The following is a 19,312-nucleotide window of genomic DNA, read 5'->3' as shown; positions in this document are numbered from 1 at the left end:
GTAATCAGTTTGGCAGCATGTACATTAGTTAACAGTGAGCTGCTAGTATGAAGGGTTTTTTTTAAATGAAGTCTGCAAGCAGATCTAAATTAGCTAAGCATGGCTAAATAAACGCATCCTATAAAGTAATGTTCAATCGTCTGCACTTAATTTGTTAATTTATGTGTCTGTTGTGTGTCTTGTGAATTACTTCTCCAAATCTGATCTAATGTGGGCAAATTAGGTGTCACTGAATCAGTTTTCTGTAGATGTGTGTGTCAACAAACAATGAAAGCATTAAAAACCAAATTTTAATAATATTTTTAAAGTAAAATTTGTACAGCAGTTCAGCCAAAAAGGATTGTAGTCGATTTCATTAAGGGGGAGGAGGAGAAAAGGGCGCCACAGATAGGCTGACTTCTCTCTGGTGCCTCAATCTTAATAGACACAAGAGAGGGGGGAAGAGCAGAGAGAAGTAGCAGAGCGGAGGGAGGCAGGTGAGAAGGAAGTAGAGTAGGTGAAGATTAGCTGGTACTTCAGCCAAACAGGGTGGGAGTTTAGCAAGATGATTCTTGTTGAAATCAATTGAGGGCAAGATTTTCAAGGAGTGTAAGGGAATTATCTGCCCAAATCTCATTGAAATTCAAAGGAGTTGGGGCCTAATTCCCTTAAGCTGTTTTGAAAATTCCAGCCCAAAATCTCATGGCTACTACACATTCAACTCCTAGGATGCTGGCATCATTGCACATGGTCTCCCACGAAATAAAATGATTCAAGGGTTGGAGAAAATGCCTCACAGTGAGAGACTTAAAGAGCTCCATTTCTTTAGTTTATTAACAAGAAGATTGAGAGGTGACTTGATTACAGTGCATAAGTATCTTCACAGAGAGATAATACCGAGTACTAAAGGGCTCTTTAAACTAGCAGAGAAAGTCATAACAAGAACTAATGGCTTCAAGCTGAAGCCAGACACATTCATATTAGGAACTAGGAACACATTTTTAACAGTGAGGGTAGTTAGCTATAGGAACAAACTACCAAGAGAAGTGGTGGATTCTCCATCTCTTGATACCTTCAAGTAAAGCTGGAGCCTTTCTGGAAGATACGCTTTAGCCAAACACAAGTTATGTTTTAATCAAACCAGTTAACAGGCGGTAACTGGGTGAAATTTAATGTATTGTGATAAACGGGAGGTCATACTAGATAGTCCAATGCTCCTTTCTGGCGTTAAACTCTATGAATCTATTTATTTAAATCCACAGGCTGAAGTAATTTAGGATCAAATCTTGATCCCATTAAACTCAACAGGAGATTTGTCATTAACAATGGATCCAAGCTTTGGCCCATAGTGGCATCACCAAATTTCACCTCTATTTCCTCTAAGACAAAACATTGTGACATTTTTCCTAATACCATTCTCTTGAGCACAGCATTATTTACTATATTTTGCACTGAGAAAAGCAAATGTTCACTAAAATTTAAATTATTCATTGCATTTAAACTGTTTTTAATCCACAGCATGACTTTTCCACTTACTGCAGGGATATCTATTTTTTTAAATAGTCCTTTAAAGAGGTCAATATAAAAGTAAAAACAGATTTTATAATGAAAATGTCAACAGTCCCTTAGCTATGTTGGATCTGTCAGATGCAGAATAAGTTTTAGTAATAAACTGTGTTGTATTTTTATATTATATACACAACTTGCATTTGAGACTCTTTATGGTATATAGAAGTAACACAACGAACAACAAAAATTGCCCACCTATTACTTACAGAAAATGTTTATAGCAACCAATTTAAAACAAACAAAATACAAAGCTCTTAGCTCAGTATTTTGCTCTGAAGTCTCAGACCAAATTTAGGGGAAATGCGTGAATGATCACAGATAGCTGGATCCAATTTATAAAGGAGCAAGGAGGAGCCAGTCATGAAGAGAGGAGATAATTGCTTCATCTGAAGATTATTTAAGATCAGTTGTGACAATCACATAACTTCATTCCAAAGCTCTGGGATACCAGGCCTTCCTCCTCATTAAAATACTCCAGATTTACTGCCTTTAATTACTTACTAAGACTCTTTGTAGTTCAAAAATGTTGGCTCTCCAAGAAGAGTGTGCAAATCTCCAGCTATCCATCACATTTAGGTCACTCAAGGAGTTCTGTCAAAGTGGTGTCTCTCTATTCTTTAAAATATTTTCATCAATTATCTTATTTACTAAGTGTGCTATCCTGCCATCACTTCACATAACAAGCTTTTATTAAAGAGTTATTTAAATATCAATGGCCGTGTCCATAAGAACAGACTATATCAGATAAAATTTTCAAAAGGGAGTAAGTCCCATTTTAAAACGTAACTTAGGAGCCTGAGTCTCAGTAGGTCTTAGGGTACGTGTACAGTGCAGCTGAGAGCGAGCCTCCCAGCTCAGGGAGACAGACTCGCACCAGTGGGACTAGAGCTAGCCCACTAAAAATAGTAGTGTGGAGGTTGCAGCTTGGGCAGCAGTTTGGATTCTCAAGCTCACCTAACCCCCTGTTCTGAGCTCGGGTGCCTAGAGTGGCAATGTTTACATGACTATTTTTAGTGCACTAGTTCAAGCCCTGCTAGTGCGAGTCTGTCTACCTGGGCTGGGAGACTCGATCCCAGCTTCAGTGTAGACATAACCTTAGGTATTTAGGCACTTAACTCCCATTTAAATCAATGGGAATTAGGCACCTAAATACTTCTGAGGATCTGCGCCTACATCACTTCTGAAAAATGAGAGTTAGTTAGGCACATAAGTCAGTTAGGTACTGTTGAAAATGTTACCCCTAGTCTGCTTTACAAGACTAACTACTTTGGGGTACAAGTAGAAGTGGTTTTGTCTGACTGTTAACAACATAGTCTGTACCTGCTAGTTTTCACAAATAACAGATATCAGAGAGATGTAATGTTTTAGACTCATAGACTTTAGGGCCACAGGGGACCATCAGGATCATCTAGTCTACCTTTCTGCACATTGCAGGCTACAGAATCTTGCCCACCCACTCCTGTAATAGACCCCTAACCTCTGTCTGAGTTATTGGAGTCCTCAAATCATGGTTTGAAGACTATCGTGGGGTTACAATATATTAAGGTTTAAATATTTATACATATTTTTTCTTTTTAGTTGTTCAGGTTGGATTTCCATGCCTTGGAAAACAAGATGGAGTAGCGGCGTTTGAAGTTACTGTGATCATAATGAATTCAGAAGGCAATGTAATCCTCCAAACACCCCAAAATGCTATCTTCTTTAAAACATGTCAGCAAGGTAAGCCGTGGTGACCGGATATCATTAGTCTGTGATGGTTAAATTGCTCAAGTCTCATTCCCAATACAGACAGACATAACAGCAATATTGGGGTTAAACAGATTTAAGCGAGAGTCACCATTCATAGGTTGTTGTTCTGGCTCTGCCACGGATTTGCTGGCAGCTAAGGCCAAGAGTTCTTAAACGTTTTTCATAGTTTGAACTACATCTCACTAGAAAGATCGTCTTGATGACACATCTCTTCCCATTCATAATCACACAGCATCTCTGTGTGACTATAGAAATGGCTCCCATGGGAAACAAATATTAGTAAAGTTTTAAGTTTCTTATTAATGTGATTCAGCAGGTGGAAACAAGGAGAATTAGCAGCATGTCACCAACCTGCTCTCCACAGACCACTGATATAGATAGGCTAACGTTTTCAAAAGTGGCTGCTAAGTTGGGGTCCCCCAATTTTTGGGTCTCCAACTTGGGCCTCATTTTCAGAAGTGCCGAGTACCTTCAACTCCATTTGAAGTCAGTGAGAGCTGCAGTTGCTCAGAACCTCTGGAAATCCCGAACTGGGCACCCAAAAGTTGACATAGCTGAAGTCAGTGACCACTTTCGAAAATGTTGTCTGGCACCTCTCTGTTTCTCAGTACAGCTGTCTATAAAATGGATATAACACAACTCACCTACATCACCGCGGTGCCATGAGGCTTAGTTAATATTTGTAAAGTACACAGAGATATTTGAATGGACATCACTGAGGTGCAAATTCTCCCACCCTTACTTATATTGAGTAAGTACCTTACTATGTAGGTCATACATTTCATTTCACTAGGGTCATTTGCATAGTAAAATACTACTATATGAATAAGGGAGGCAGAATTGAGCCCTTTCTGAGTTCAAGGTTTATGCTTATCAGCCAATATACACACGCTGAGGTGTACTGACAAAAAATTAATCAAAAGTTATATTGGCTGACGACAGAGCACCCAAGAGTGTATCATCCTTAGAAACGGTTTATTTGGGGGGGGGGGAAACAATGTAAATATACTTATGAAACATTAACCCAAAGTTAATAGCTTTTTTGGAGAGTGTTTTTGACACAAATTTTGAGGCTACAGAAAATGTTTAAAAGTTTAGCTTCCAAGATAATGCAGTTATCAGATATTGTCTGAAGTTGTATCAAATTAACATGACACAGTTTGTGTACAGTGAATGCGATTGTTATTAATTCCCTTAAGTCTTCTTTCCTCTTCTCCCATTTACTTCCCCACCCCTTTTTCTCCTAACTAATTGGCAATGGCAGGGCTTCAAAGAACAAGCAGCAGGAGCAAAAGCTGTTTATTCTTTGAAACCCCACTATTGCTTAACAGCAGAGAGGAGCTGGCCTTCTCCTTTGAAGCCTCACTTCTGCCAATTAGCTGAGAGAAAATGGGGGTGGGGATGGGCAAGAAATAGGCAGAGAGGAAGATGGGAAGCTTAATGGGATTTAAAAATGCAAATCTTATACACACGGCAATGTGTGTGTTTGCTGCAAATACAGCAGTGTTCAAAAGCATTTTAGAACTTTTAATTTTTATTTCTACTTAAAGCTATTAAGTTTAATAAAGTTTGGATGAAGTGTAGTGGTGACCTGCCTGATAGAGACTGTAAGGCTCCAACCTATATGTATTTTGGGGAAATACTTATTTCTATGAGTTTGGAACTCTCTCTAGCCCATCCAGCTTTCATCCAAGCCATATTTTATGTGCTATCATTTACTATTATCATCATCAATTTGCAGAGATGCAGTTTTAGCTTTAGGTTGGCCCAGTGGACTAAGGCTGAATGGTCATTTTGGTCCTTCACTCACAGAGCCTATGAGACAACAGCACATTGCAGGGGCAAATCTCCAAACTCCAGGGGCATGCAAGAGAGGAGATCTATCATGCCAATGTCTTTCGGCCCATATACAGTTATCTGAGGGTGAGCCTGTCATTTTTGTGCTTAATTTAGGGACATAGACACAGCAGCATTTTGTGACGGCTATAGGGAGAGATGGGGATGTTCTCACTGGTAGGTTGGTTCATAAAAGTTTTTTGGTTTGGTTGTGTTTTTAAAGTCCCCCATGGAAAGAAGAGAGGAAACAATGAAGCTTGTCATACAGCCATGAAGCTCATATTCCCTGTTGCCTGGCCCTCGATCATGGTTTCCAGCTATTCCTGGCCAGCCAGGAAGGTGCCCGTGCTAGAGGAAGTAGGGAAAGCCAGGGAGCAATTTTGTGGGAAAGAGGAGGCTTTGTAGTGGCTAAGAGGTGGCCACACAAAAAATAATATTTTTCCATTTTTCTATTTGAAATGGCATTTATTTAAGGATGCATTTTCTGTAATGAATAGCAGCTCTGCATTTGGGCACAAAGGAAAGTACATTTCCAGAAAGGATCCTAGAGTACAGCGTTGGAATAAAATAAAACAAAATGTCTCTATGTTTATTACTACTGTTTCAGATAGCTTTATTTTTATAGCAATACATTTTGCTTCCTATATCTACAGCTTATATATAGTGACTCTCAGTCTTCACCTTTTCGTCTTCTCCAGTTCCAGTTCACTCGCTTTTGTCTGGTGGTCTAGAGCTTCACTTCTGCACAACATACAGAGCCTTTTAAAGCAGAATTTGTTCCATTGTCTCTATTCTCAGGTTTACCCATGGTACCTTATTGACTTCAAAGGGATTGTAGAGATGTAACCCAGGACAGAAAATGATTAATAATCATGACAGCTTGCCATATTTGCCTGTAGTTTTATTTAACCATCTCTTATGATTTCCGTAGGGAAATTTGTTTAAAAGTTAATCTGTATACTTTCAGCTGACTAAAATTGTGGGTGGGGGAATTAGTGTGAATTACAGTTTGTAATATCTGTGGCCTGCAGAAGTACCCCATGCAAGCTGGCGCATCTAAATTTACAAACATTCTACAGTTTGCAGCAAAAGTAAAATATTATCTGTGAACTCTGCAAATATTTAAACTTTGGACTCCACTTAATTCCATTCAGGAGTTGGATTGTGTCAATGGTTGGTGGTACATCTTTCCAGCATCAGCCTGATGGATTGTACCACTTTCTGGTAAAGACAAAAATAGAGAAGAATTGGGGCCATTGCTGACAGACATTGTCAATTAAGAAAGCTGTTTTATGATCATTACACACAAACAATTAACTTGATACTAACAATCTAGCCAATTACCATCAAGAAACTCATCTAATTTTGATTAAAAATATTGAGGAGGTTGTGGCAAGGTGATTCTCAGATTATCTGTCTACCTCAGAGCTCTTTGAACTTTGCCATTTTGGTTACAGAACAAGGTTTGGCAAAGAGTTTGGTAGATAATTCCCTCATGGTGAAAGATAAATAGCAGATGACCATGCTGATACTGTTAGAGCTATATGCTGATTTTGGTACCACTGCTCATGAGGTACTGTTGGCTTGCTCCAGTGGAAGTAGACATGGCTGCCACTCAGTAGCTTTGTTTTTGTCTGAGAGATCTCAGTAGGTATTTTGGACCAATTGCTTGTTTGCCCTGAGGGTTCATTTGAGGGGAGGGGTTCCGTAGGGTTCCAATTTCTCCCACCTCTTGTTCAATGTGGATACGAGGCAGTTGATAGTGAAGAGGCATGGGCTGTGATGTTTTTTAGAATGCTGATGATGCCCAGATGTGTTTCTCTTCCACTGTTGTCAAATGCCTTGGCCACTGTTGGGTAGAGATTTGGGATGTGACTAACGGTTGAATGAGGATATGGGATCAGTGGGCAGGAATGCTTCCTCCCCATCATCTTCGCCCAGTGTGAAGATTGAGTCTTTCATTTCATACAGATCCAACACTAGAGTAATGTAATGCACTCTGCCTCGGGCCACACCTTAAATCAAGCCAAAAACTGAAGCCGAGCCTGCTAGGTAAGCAGTATATCTAACTAGGAGCATGACACCAGTGCTCCAGGATCTGTATTGGCTAGCTATTCATTTCCAGGCAGTTTAAGGTAGTGGGTTTTGCAGACAGGCCACATTATTCATTAGTCTATTGACTAGCACAGAGTGGTAGAACAGTATCACAGGTACTTTCAAGAGTGCAATCGATCATATGATGCAACCTGTAGTTGTAGATTAACAAAGAGATTGATTTTTAGCTGAGCTTCCATCTCAATCAGCATTTATGGCTCTGGTCGATAAATCTTGATACTCACCTCAACAAAAGTTGCTATCCAGTTATTTTTGCTCTTCTGTCAATAGACTGTATCGACACTGTTGAAAGTGGAGTGCTAACTGAAGTATGTAATATCTGATTAACAATGTTTTTGTTTTTCATGAAGCTGAATGTCCAGGAGGGTGCAGAAATGGAGGTTTTTGCAATGAAAGGCATGTCTGTGAATGTCCAGATGGATTTTACGGGCCTCATTGTGAGAAAGGTAACTTTAAAAATTCCCTCAATTGTTTTCTTCACTATAGTCCTACTGAAAAAGAGCAGTCACTGCACTGAAATCTCTCTCTCTCAATAGTGTAAATGGCCTTTCCTGGAGGCTTTCTCGTGTTGCTAGATATCTGTACATATTAAATCCAAACACAAGAAAATTATCGTTATGACCCCAGAGCTAATGAAAACATCAATTGCTTAATGAAAATGCCAACTTCTAAAGAAAAATATCTGCTCTCTAAAGGATATATTAAACATGAAATTGACCAACAAGTAAGAGACCCTTAATCACAAACAATCCATCTGGCAAGAGATTAAATAGAATTCTTCTGCTAATGAAGACTAGCTGGAAAATCAAGTATAGTGTTCTTGTTGTTTTGCATTTGTTATTTGAAGATAGTATCTAATTTGGATGCCACAGCTGTGTCTCAAGCAGACTGACAATGGAGAGGGAAAATGTTTCGGGTAGATTCTCCCTTCTCTTTCCATAAGTGAAGGGGAGCCAATAACAATGCATTTGGGCAGTGAGAGGGATGGGATTATGGATTAGGTGATGAGTACACTAGCTCTTGTACATGCTTCCTCCTTCTTCCCAACCCTGGGGAAGGCCCTTGCATGGGTGCTCTGTAGAGTGTCAGGAGAGGGCAGAAGCCAGTCACAAGACATCTCTCACTCAGCCTTGCAGGCATTCCCTGGGTAAGTTAATACTGGCCAACCATGAAGTAAAACTCTGCTCCCTGACATTCCTCCTCAAGGGCTGGGTAGAGTAGCAACAATAGCTGGGGAGGAGGCTGTACGAGAGCACAGCACCTGAAAAAGCCATGCTGCTGTGGGAGCTTCGAGGCAATGTGGAGGCACCGGACTGCTGTACCGATGGCCCTGGCCTTGACAGATGTCCCAAGATCATAGAATCATAGAATCATAGAATATCAGGGTTGGAAGGGACCTCAGGAGGTCATCTAGTCCAACCCCCTGCTCAAGATCCATAGGTACAAAGGACTGAACCCTGACCAATTCCATACTCACACAACTGAAATATTTCAATGAGTCCAAATTCGCTATTTTCAGTCCTCAATTTGGGAAAAATCTGTGTAAGGGACAATTTTTGCTCTTAGTGTGTAGATTAAGTAGGATGAACACTAAAGTCAATCTTCAGTTTTTTACAGTGTTACTTCAACCACTATAATCTATACGCATAATTATGAAACATCTTTCTGCATTAGCTATTTTATATTGCAAAGCTGACTTGTTATACTAAGCAGAAGGAGGAAAAGTGTTGTCTGAAAACTACTATTTTTGCTTATTACTGATTTTTTTGAATGATTGTTATATAAAATCCTGTATCAAATTTTGACATGTTCATCTCTCCCTCATGCCAGCATTTTGTTCTCTTTCACTCTCGTCAAATTAGCTTTGTGTGCGTCCCGCTGCATGAATGGTGGGCTCTGTGTCACACCAGGTTTGTGCATCTGCCCTCCTGGATTCTATGGCGTCAACTGTGATAAAGGTAACAGTATAGAATAAAAAGCAGTCAAATTGTAAGCCACCAGCTACAGCTACCTTTGTACTCCCTATCCCACCTTCTTGCATGCTGATTTCCCCACAGTGGTGGTAGTGGATCATAATTAGGGCCCTACCAAATTCACGGTCCATTTTGGTCAATTTCACAGCTATAGAATTTTAAAAATCATATGTCAAGATTTCAGCTATTTAAATCTGAAATGTCTCGGTACTGTAATTGTATGGATCCTGACCCAAAAAGGAGTTGGGGGGGGGTCACAAGGTTATTGTAGGGGGGGTTGTGGTACTGCTACCCTTACTTCTTAACTGCTGCTGGCGGTGGCGCTGCCTTCAGAGCTCTGCAGCTGTAGAGTGGCGGCTGCTGGCCGGGAGCCCAGCTCTGAAGGCACAGCCATCACCAGCAGCAGTGCAGAAGTAAGGATGGCATGGTATGATATTGCCACCCTTACTTCTGCGCTGCTGACTGCAGAGCTGGGCCCTCAGTCAGCAGCCGCCCCTCTCCAGCCACCCAGCTCAGAAGGCAGCAGCACAGAGGTAAGGGTGGCATGGTATGGTATTGCTATCTTTACTTCTGCGCTGCTGCTGGCAGGGCACTGCCTTCAGAGCTGGGTGCCCAGCCATCAGCTGCCGCTCTCCGGCCGCCCAGCTCTGAAAGCAGCGCAGAAGTAAGGATAGCAATACCACAACCCCCCTAAAATAACCTTGTGACCCTCCCCCACACACAACTCCCTTTTGGGTCAGGACCCCCAATTTGAGAAACACTGGTCTCCCCCATAAAATCTGTATAGTATAGAGTAAAAGCATGGATGGCCTGTGGAGGCCCCCTTTGTGGAGGCTAGCCCCGGCTCTGCCCCTTCCACCTGCCAAACCCCCCACCTCCCCGCCCTGCGGCTGGAGCCTCAAGACACACACACGCCCCCAACGGCCGGAGCCATGGGCCAGCCAAAGCCCCGAGCCCCCCTTCCCAGAGGAGTCCTGGGCCAGCGGCAGCCCTGGCGCACCTCCCCTCCCAGATTCCAAGCTGCCTGGGGAAAAGCATCTCTGGTCTGGAAGAAGCTTTTGATATTCCCTGTGCAGGTTCTGGGGCGGCTGAGGAGGTGGTATTTGCTACTCAGCTTGCTGGGTTCATCAGTAAGCTCCCTGGAGTCCAGGGAGATTACTGATGAACCTGGGAAGCTGAACAGCACATACCACCTCCTCAGCCGCCCGGAACCTGCATGGGGCATAATAAATAAAAAACTTCCCCCCAAACCCCACAACTGGGGGTCCGGCAGCCACAGCAGTGCCAGGGGAGGCACTAGCCCTAACCCTCCCCTGGCCTATTATACCCGCCGCCCATGGGTAAAAGCACACAAAAGACCAGTTTTCATGGGGGGAGACCAGATTTCAGTCTGTAATGCGTTTTTCATGGCTGTGAATTTTGTAGGGCCCTAGTCATAAGGTATTCTTGGCTGTATGGTACAGTCCTGCAGAGATCCTGACAAGAGGACTATGTATGATAGTGTCCCCTCAGACATTTGTTTATGTTGTCTGACCTTATATGTACACCTATGATACTTTCTGTGTCTATCTACATCCTCCACATCACAATATTAACAGAATGTTATGACTACAGCACTTTATATCCAGCCTAGTACATCTCTGCTACTTCATTCCTGGTCCTCTTCACACGATTGCGCTAATGTTAAGATACGAAAAAACATGGCCAAAACTCAGAGGTGACTTTCATTGTAGTGCAAATTACACATGTATAAACCAGCAGATGGTAGGTGCAACTTACATTCACTTTTGAACACTCAGGTACACGAAATGAATAATATATAATGTATACAACCGTTACCTCCTTAGTTGGCTCCCTGAGGGACTGTAGGAGTGGCCAGCAAATTCATTTCCGTTTGTGGCTTGGTGGAGGTGGGAATAAAAGATTTGGACCTTGGTTTCCTTAGATGAAAGGTTGGTGCATTAACTTGTTGCATCTGGACAGATTAAAAAATAAGTAACTTATTCCATTTAATATTTTTTGATATAATGACCTTAGTGTATCAATAAAAAACAGTAAAGGAAGTATGATATTCACCATCCCAGAAGTGTTGGATATTTAAAAAATACAAAGTTTCCTACTGAAATATATCTAAATAGTCCATCACACAGAAGGTGTAAGAACACAAAACTATACAAAACATTTGGTTAGTAAATTCAATAGGTCTTCAACGAGCTTTGTAACAAAGTCATGTTTTAAAGGAAGTATTTTAGACCCACATTCTGCAGATAGATATGCAATTATAGTCCCTTATGCTTACAGAATCCATTTGGCTTAGTATGTATTTAGTCCTCAGTAAAGGAGTTTGGCCCAGATCCCCAAAGTGTCTTAGACGCCCTAGACTTAGGTACCACTGTGATCCACAAACTGCTGCTCAGCTGCCTTCTAGCCCTGTAGAAACCCAGACTCACCAAACATCTAAACATTTGCTGTAAAAGTTCCCTAGGTGTCTAGGTTTCTGCGACTGAGTGCGTGCACTGCTGCCTTGGGCAGGCATCCAAATGCCTCTCTCATACCAAGCATTACCTAAGCATTCCCCACCTATCTCACCTGCAGGGCCCTGTCAGGCAGGCATGATCTGAGCACACCTACCTCTACACAAAACACAGATGACCTCAGTTATAATCCTTAGCCTAGGATACTCATTTGGGATGTGAGACATACTCATTTAGGATACTCATTTGGGATGTGAGACACCCTGGTTCATTTCCCCCTCTGCCTGACGAGAAGGGATTTGAACGGGGGTCTCCAACCTCTCAGGTGAGTGCCAAAGTGGTTAGAGTAGAAATAATTTTACATTAGACATATAATTTAATCTTTTGTTTTATGTCCTTCAGCTAACTGCACAACAACCTGTTTCAATGGAGGAACCTGCTTCTATCTAGGAAAATGCATTTGTCCTTCAGGACTCGAGGGAAACTATTGTGAAATTAGTGAGTCTCAGCTTTACATTGTTTCACTTAAACCAAGGTTATTCCGGTTACAGTAGCTGGAAGATCAAGTGACACATTTCTGTGCTGCCTGACAGCTGGGGTGCTCAAAGGGCAGGTTGGGACCTTCTGAGAGTGAGCCAGGCCTGTGTTTGCAATCTTCACAGCTGATGAGTATCAATTCATTGTTTGATCATCTCATTTTCTGTTTATTTTTTTAAACAAATCCATGGATTTAGCAGCAACCCTAGCTACATGAGCGCTCAGTCAACACCATATGCGTGTACCAGGTCTGCAGCAATTTACACTCCTGCATGTGAGATTAGAACTGAGCCTCTAGATTCTAAAAGCAGAGTATGGAGCTTGAAATATTAATTGGTATTGGGGGAAAGGGACCTAGGACTGAAAGGATTGACAGCTTCAGTTGAAAGTATTAAGTTACATTCACATGGCAGCTTGAAAACTTCTTGTCACAAACATCAATAGACGTGCTATTTTCAGATGTTTAGCATCAAAGCCATTCAAAATATTTCAGTCTATAGTCAATCTAACTGTTCTGCGTAAAGGTACCGGTGGAAAGCAGCTAGCCTGGGACAAAACTAGGACACCAGCTGTCAAACATTAGCTTAGCCTAAGATAAGAGTTTTCTCATAGCTCTGTTAAATTAGATTAATTTAGTAGTGACCCATGCTGGGATGGAGTGCCAGTGTTTTGGTTTTGAAAACATACACACAACTTATACTTTTTGCATTGTATCCCTCTAACAACATTCCGTGCTGCATCTTTCTTACCTTACTCATGCAGGTAATCTCAGTGACTTCATTGGAACTATGCACATGAGTTAGGCAAGCAGAGTTTGGCCTTATATTTGTAATATTTTTTTCTTTGAATGCTTAACATCAGTATAGACAAACAAGCAAATTAGTGTATCTCCCACAGACATGAAACTTAACTCACCATCTCAATATACAGATGGAAATAAGGGCCAGCAAACAGTGCAGTAACAGAAGATGGTAATAAGTCAATTACTATACAATGAAAAAAAGAATCAGAATGTGTTAAGACTTAAATTTGGCACAGTATTCGCATGTAGATCAAATGTTTTGTAGATTACCCCTGCCTATCTTTATATGCTGCACAGTTTGTTTTCTAGCAGTTTTTTATCTCATCAAAATCAAAGTCAGTGGGAAGCATCAAGGTTTTATTATAGTTACGCAAATGGACAAGTGGTCTTTCAACAGTGTTATGGTATGAGTGTCTTTCCTCTCATTCTAATTCTATGGGCCAAACTCAGAGCTGTGTAAGCAGGTACAACTCCATTGATTTCCACTGCATTTGTATCTGCTTACATCAAGTCTGAATGTGAAACCTTGGCACTCTCCCCTTCCTTCCCTCATTTGAGAAAAGATTGACATTGATGGAATTTATCACATGAATTTGATCAGGGTTTGACCCAAAGTGTGGGCAGTTCATACTTTTTGTCAGTGGCTTATGTATTTTTTTTAATTCATATACTGAGCCGTATTATAGAACATTTAAATAAGGCTATTCCATTTAAACCGACACAAACATGGGTATAAAAAACTAAACTCCTCTGTATTCTAAAACCTCCTGCTTGTAGGCTGGAAATCAAATCTCTTGTAATCTGCCATTGCTGTGGCAACATCTTACAAAATACGTCTTTCTAAAAGCACAGTATTCAGTTATATAGCAAGGTGCCACCAAATCCGGATCTACCTGAAACACAAATCACAAGTAGGATACTCCTCAATCTTCATTCCTTTTTTTGTGTTAAAAGTGTATCTTGCTTGCTCCTTTAAGGTTGTGACAAAACTAGCACTTCTCTTAATCTCCTTCTGGTGTACTATCACTAGTGCATCTGGACTGGTAGCAGCAGCAGCCACTCTAGTGTTGACCAGCCTCTGGAATTTTTAACCATAGTGTCATTTAACCTTACCCAGGGCAGATGTAGGTGAGATGGGCCCTACTCCTGCAGAGACTTAGGTATACATGCAGGTTTACTCACATGAGTAGTCCCATTGACTTAGATGGAAATCCAGGTAGTAAATCAATTCCTATATAAAGAAAAAAGGATCAAAACATGTTAAGAACTAACTTGAAAATTCATTGACTTCAGTAGGAGCAAATAGAGCTATGCACATGCCTAGGTCTTTCTGGGATCAGGGCCATGGTCGTTGAAATGCTGATGGCTGCTGCCAGCCTGGCTGCACTGCACCAGTACTAGTGCAACAGTGGGAGACTAAAAAAAATGCTAGACCAGGCTTATAACATCAGAGGAGAAGCAAATCTCATTCCATTTCCTTAGATCCAGAGCCAGCTACATTCAGTCATGGAGGTTTCAGAATAAACAGGGGAAGAAAACCTTTGCATTAGGCAGAAAGCCATCTTCAGAGGATTGCAAATAGGGTTCCCCCCGTCCCTGTTTACATTGTTTAAACATTTTGCAAGATCCTTTAATAGCTGAGTCCCTCTCTAAAACTCCTGGGAAATGTACTAACCGTAATTTGCAATACTAATAAGCATTCTCCAAGTCCTTCGGGTTTCTTCTTACTGTAGTTATACATTGTCTCTAATTACTCTTTCAGTTTGAGACTGGCGAGTAGTAATTTTCTTTTTTATTTCTTCTCCTTTCACCAACTGAGCTGTTCCTTTTTCCATTTCCCAGTCTTAGTTTCTGTTCCACTAACAGATATGTACATAGCACAGCACATAGCATTTAGCTTTTGTTCTATTCCAAGAAGACATTTTAGCCCACAGTTAATCTGCGGGTATGTCTACACTGCAAAAATAGGGTGTGTTCTTAACATGGTTTAGCTAACCCGTGCTGGCTAACTTGGGTTAAGATAGCAATGAAAACATGGCAACTCAGCTTTTAACTTAGGTTAACAACTCAGGTGCAACCCAGGCTGCCCAATGGGTTAGCAGCTTGAGTTAAAGCCTAAGTTAAACGTCAGGATGCCATGCCTTCACGGCTATTTTAACTCAAGTTTCAGGCTGTCTGCAGACTCAGGTAGACATCACTGCCTTGGTTACATTCAGTTCACATTTTCAAGCTTTTCTTCACAACCATTGAAGCTAGAAACATTTTTTTAAATGAAAGCTTGGTTTCTGGAGCAGTAAATTGCAGCATGGAATGGCTCCTACAGCATCTACAGAGCACACATGGTTCTGACTGTAAGGTGACAGGCCAAGCCAACCTGTTTATTTCCTGCAAATACTTGCAACATTTGTTCAGTTCTTGAGTATCCTGTTGTTAAGGAAAGCCCTAGTATCCCTCCCCCGTTTCTTTCATTTGTGCCCAGCTGCCTGGACCCTGAGCTCATATTCCTTGCAGCTAGCTGCAAAATGATGACACAGTGACACTGTGCTGCAGCTGCCCTAGGAGGGTACGGAGAAGTGGGCAATACTCATAGAGGGCACACTGAATTCCCTCTTCAAAATCCCAGTGCTCTGAGTGTAGCCAAAGTCTGTGTGGACACTCAGAGGCCATGCCCAGTTCTAGCCCAATTTTCAAGCTGCTTATGCATGCATATAAATCTTTGGAAAACTAGACTTCCCGTGCCTATAAGAGAGTGCCCCCCTACAAAATCTACTGCATACACACAAGACTTTTTAACAATATGATCCAATGAATATTTCAAACACAAAGTGTGTTTTTAAAACAGTTATCTTCCTCCCTCTCCCTGTAATTATTTTTGTATAAGTGGAGTACTAAGACCATTGTTTTCATGTTTCCTATTTCTAGGCAAATGCCAACAGCCATGTAGAAATGGAGGTAAATGTACTGGTAAAAATAAATGTAAGTGCTCCAAAGGTTACCAAGGAGATCTTTGTTCAAAGCGTAAGTACTAACTCTACTCAATCAATCCTTGTTATAAGATCATTGTGATAGCAATACAGTATCTTATTACTCAACATCAGCACTAACTCTGTGTTGCCAGGGTAGCTCAGGTTAATTTACTTCATGGACATGCTTCATTTATTGATGTTAAGGGGGTGGTTGTAAAACAAAGAACTTGTAAAAAACAACAACCAAACCTTTCAATAGTATGAGTTTCTTTAAAGCAGTAACACATCAGTATAAAAAGCAAATGTTTCTGGATAATAACATTTCAATACTCTGGTATTTCAAAATACCACTGGAAATCTACCTTTTTATGAATGTAAATATTATGGGCCTGATTCTCCTCTCCCTTACTGACTTCATTGACTTCAATAGAGTTACTCCTGTTTTGCACCAACGTAAGAGAGTTAAATAAGGCCTTATTTCAGTAGTGGGGCAAGTATTTTCAGAATTCTGCACACAGTCAATTTAAAATTATAGATTTACTGCTAGCGCCCTTGGCCATGCCAAAACTAACATTCTAAAGAATAGCAGGGAAAGCAACTATGTAACTTTATCTCTGAGTGAAATGTAAGGAAGTTGAATTCATGTTCTCACTTGATTACAGCTGTCTGTGAACCTGGCTGTGGATCATATGGAACCTGTGTGGAACCTAACAAATGTCAATGCAAAGAAGGCTGGCATGGAAGACATTGCAACAAAAGTAAGTGAGAACAAAGCTCTGAGAATCCATACTGGAGCTTTTCACAGATCATCTTCCATTTATAAATGGCTGGCTCAAAGCTACTACACAATCACTAGAAACAAAACACTCTCCTTAGTTAATAATCCTTTCATTTTTTAAAATGTACGCACACAAATAATTATCCCAAACATTTTCAATACTTACTTTTTGTGAACTGTATATTAATTACAAAAAAAGAATAAAACAATTCAAAACTACTCTACAGTGATTAACCTCACTTTTTTGCCTATTGGGAATTCTAAAATTTGGTATAGAGAAAATTTCTACGTGACCTAATTTATGTTCTGCCGATGCGGTGAGACTGATCCAAACCCCACTGAGGTCAATGAGAATCTTGGAAAGTGCGCCCTACTGTATCTGCTGTGCACACACTACTCTAACAACATGATTCCCATTGACTTCAGTGGGGCTTTGGATCAGGCTTTCAGAACACTGGATAGACATTTCTGTAAATACAAATATATTACATAGGGGTTTAGAGCTGATTGGATTTTTTCAAAATTTCAGAGAAATAGACAACGTTTTTGCAAAATCTTCCGTCCAATTTTCAACCAACTTTAAAGCAGGTTAAAATTTAGGTGTGTGTAAGGGTGTTAATTGACTTTTTTTTAAACCAGACTTAAAGGTTCCAAAATTTGTTGATCTCAATGTTACCTTTGTTGATCTATTTGACACCTAGTGCAATGTGTAGGCAACTGACGACTTCAGTGGAGTTAAACCAGGAATTAATTTATCCTTAAGATCTCCATATTTAATATAATCTCTATTCCCAATAACAAAAAGTTATAAAATGACTTGAAATAGCAATTTAGATCCAGATGACAAATTCCAATTCAGCCTTACATATCATAAAATACAGTACTATAATAACAACAAATTGAAGTATTGAGACCTTTTTTATACAACCATTCATAAGATATATGGTTGCTGTAAACATTATTAGTTTGCTATCAGTAGTTAATTTGAAAAGTGGCAGTGAAAAAATTAGCATATTTGTTACCGGTATAAGCTGCTCCAGTTTATTAGATAGTAAAAATGAAAATTTCAGAACAATTTATTTTTAATGCCATATGCTTAATAAATCCACCAGACATAAACCTACATGATAGTATAAATTGAACTAAAATAATTTTAAATGATGTTGATGTCCGTGATCCACTGGGTAGAGAAAGGTGTGCATGTTAAAATGCATCAGAGAATAACTGCGAGTGTTTTTATAAAGCCAAAACATACTCTGACAGGAATGAGTTATGGTTTAAAATTAAGGCTTTGGGAATCAGTTTAGAAGATGTTGGATTGTATATTTGTTTGCCTAACTATGCCATTCCCTGACAAAAGAATAAATACTTTAACACCTACAACAGACACAGTATAGCTAAAAATCAAGTATCTGGAAATCACTATCAATTTTAATGCCATCTTTTTGTAACACATCTGTAAAGTTAACCTACCAGCTAGCAAGTGAGCATTTTTTCATTGTGAATACACGTACATTTTACTGCCCCCAGAGAAGCACAAAACGTGTAGCATGCATGCCATGGTACAAGGATTCAGTATTCGCACGTTAGTGTCTGTTCCAAGGGCTTTGAAGCCCTCGTTAATAAATACGTTAGTTTAAAGACTGGCTATAGTCCTGCAGTTCTTAGTTAGGCAAAACACCTTTTGCAATCATCAGGTTGGGGCCACCCTGGGTAGAATTCACCTCTGTATTAAGAGCCTAAGTAGAATTTACTGAAACTATGCATAGGGCCCTTTGTGCTTGAGTTCATTTTACTCTGCAAATAAAACCAAGTATCTCTGAGTCAGACTCATGTTTAATTTCAAAGAAAGAAAAAATGTAGCTACTTTAGGGGCGACTTCATTGGCTATGAAAGTCAATGGCTATAAAACAAAGATTAAAATAATCCCCACAATTTAAAACAGTTGTCCCCAAACTGTGCTGAGGAATGTTCAGAGGGGTGCACGGCAGGGCCCAGGCCAGCCCCCACAGGGGGCAGGGAGAGAGCACCACCCAGCCCTGCTCTGCCCCCAGCCACCACCCCCAGCCCAGCTCAGTCCTCATTCCCTCTCTGCCAGCTCCACCTCTAGCTCCACCTCCTCCCTCATCCCCAGTTCAGCCCCAAGCTATGCCTTCAGCCCAAACTCCTCTGCTGAGCCAACTGTGCTGTAATGGAGGAAGGGGCATGAACAGATTCCATTACTGGTAAGGGGGGGCGGGTCATAACAGGAAAAGTTTTGGCACCACTGATTTAAAAGTTCCATGCGCAGTTGTACTGAGAAGCCATTCATTCCAACAATATTCTTAAAGAGAAGTGGTAAAAAAATAAAGCAACCCTGAAATTCAGTTTTTAAGTCATGTCCTCTTGAGGTTTTGTAATTAGATTTGCAAATGAAACAGTAAACGAATAGGTACAACACTGATACTTGTTATCCCATTTTCAATTTCAGTAACAACGTATCTCAGATCCTTAATTTATTTTTCTGGGTGTTTGTTGCTGCCATTCTTGTTTTC

At 40.5% G+C, this 19,312-nt stretch overlaps 1 protein-coding gene across 1 annotated transcript in view; it reads left to right on the top strand.

Annotated features, from left to right (window-relative positions):
- Positions 1 to 19,312, top strand: part of WIF1 (WNT inhibitory factor 1) — a 60,802-nt gene that overhangs the window by 40,288 nt on the left and 1,202 nt on the right. The window contains exons 4-9 of the mRNA XM_026648785.1: positions 3,127 to 3,267; positions 7,599 to 7,694; positions 9,111 to 9,206; positions 12,098 to 12,193; positions 15,957 to 16,052; positions 16,663 to 16,758. Coding sequence (XP_026504570.1) covers positions 3,127 to 3,267; positions 7,599 to 7,694; positions 9,111 to 9,206; positions 12,098 to 12,193; positions 15,957 to 16,052; positions 16,663 to 16,758 — 621 coding nt within the window. The remainder of the gene's footprint in view (positions 1 to 3,126; positions 3,268 to 7,598; positions 7,695 to 9,110; positions 9,207 to 12,097; positions 12,194 to 15,956; positions 16,053 to 16,662; positions 16,759 to 19,312) is intronic.

Source organism: Terrapene carolina, unplaced genomic scaffold, assembly GCF_002925995.2.
Source record: "Terrapene carolina triunguis isolate 2854851 unplaced genomic scaffold, T_m_triunguis-2.0 Scaffold68, whole genome shotgun sequence".
NCBI classification, from domain to species: Eukaryota; Metazoa; Chordata; order Testudines; family Emydidae; genus Terrapene; species Terrapene triunguis.
This window is presented reverse-complemented; position numbering and strand designations above follow the sequence as displayed.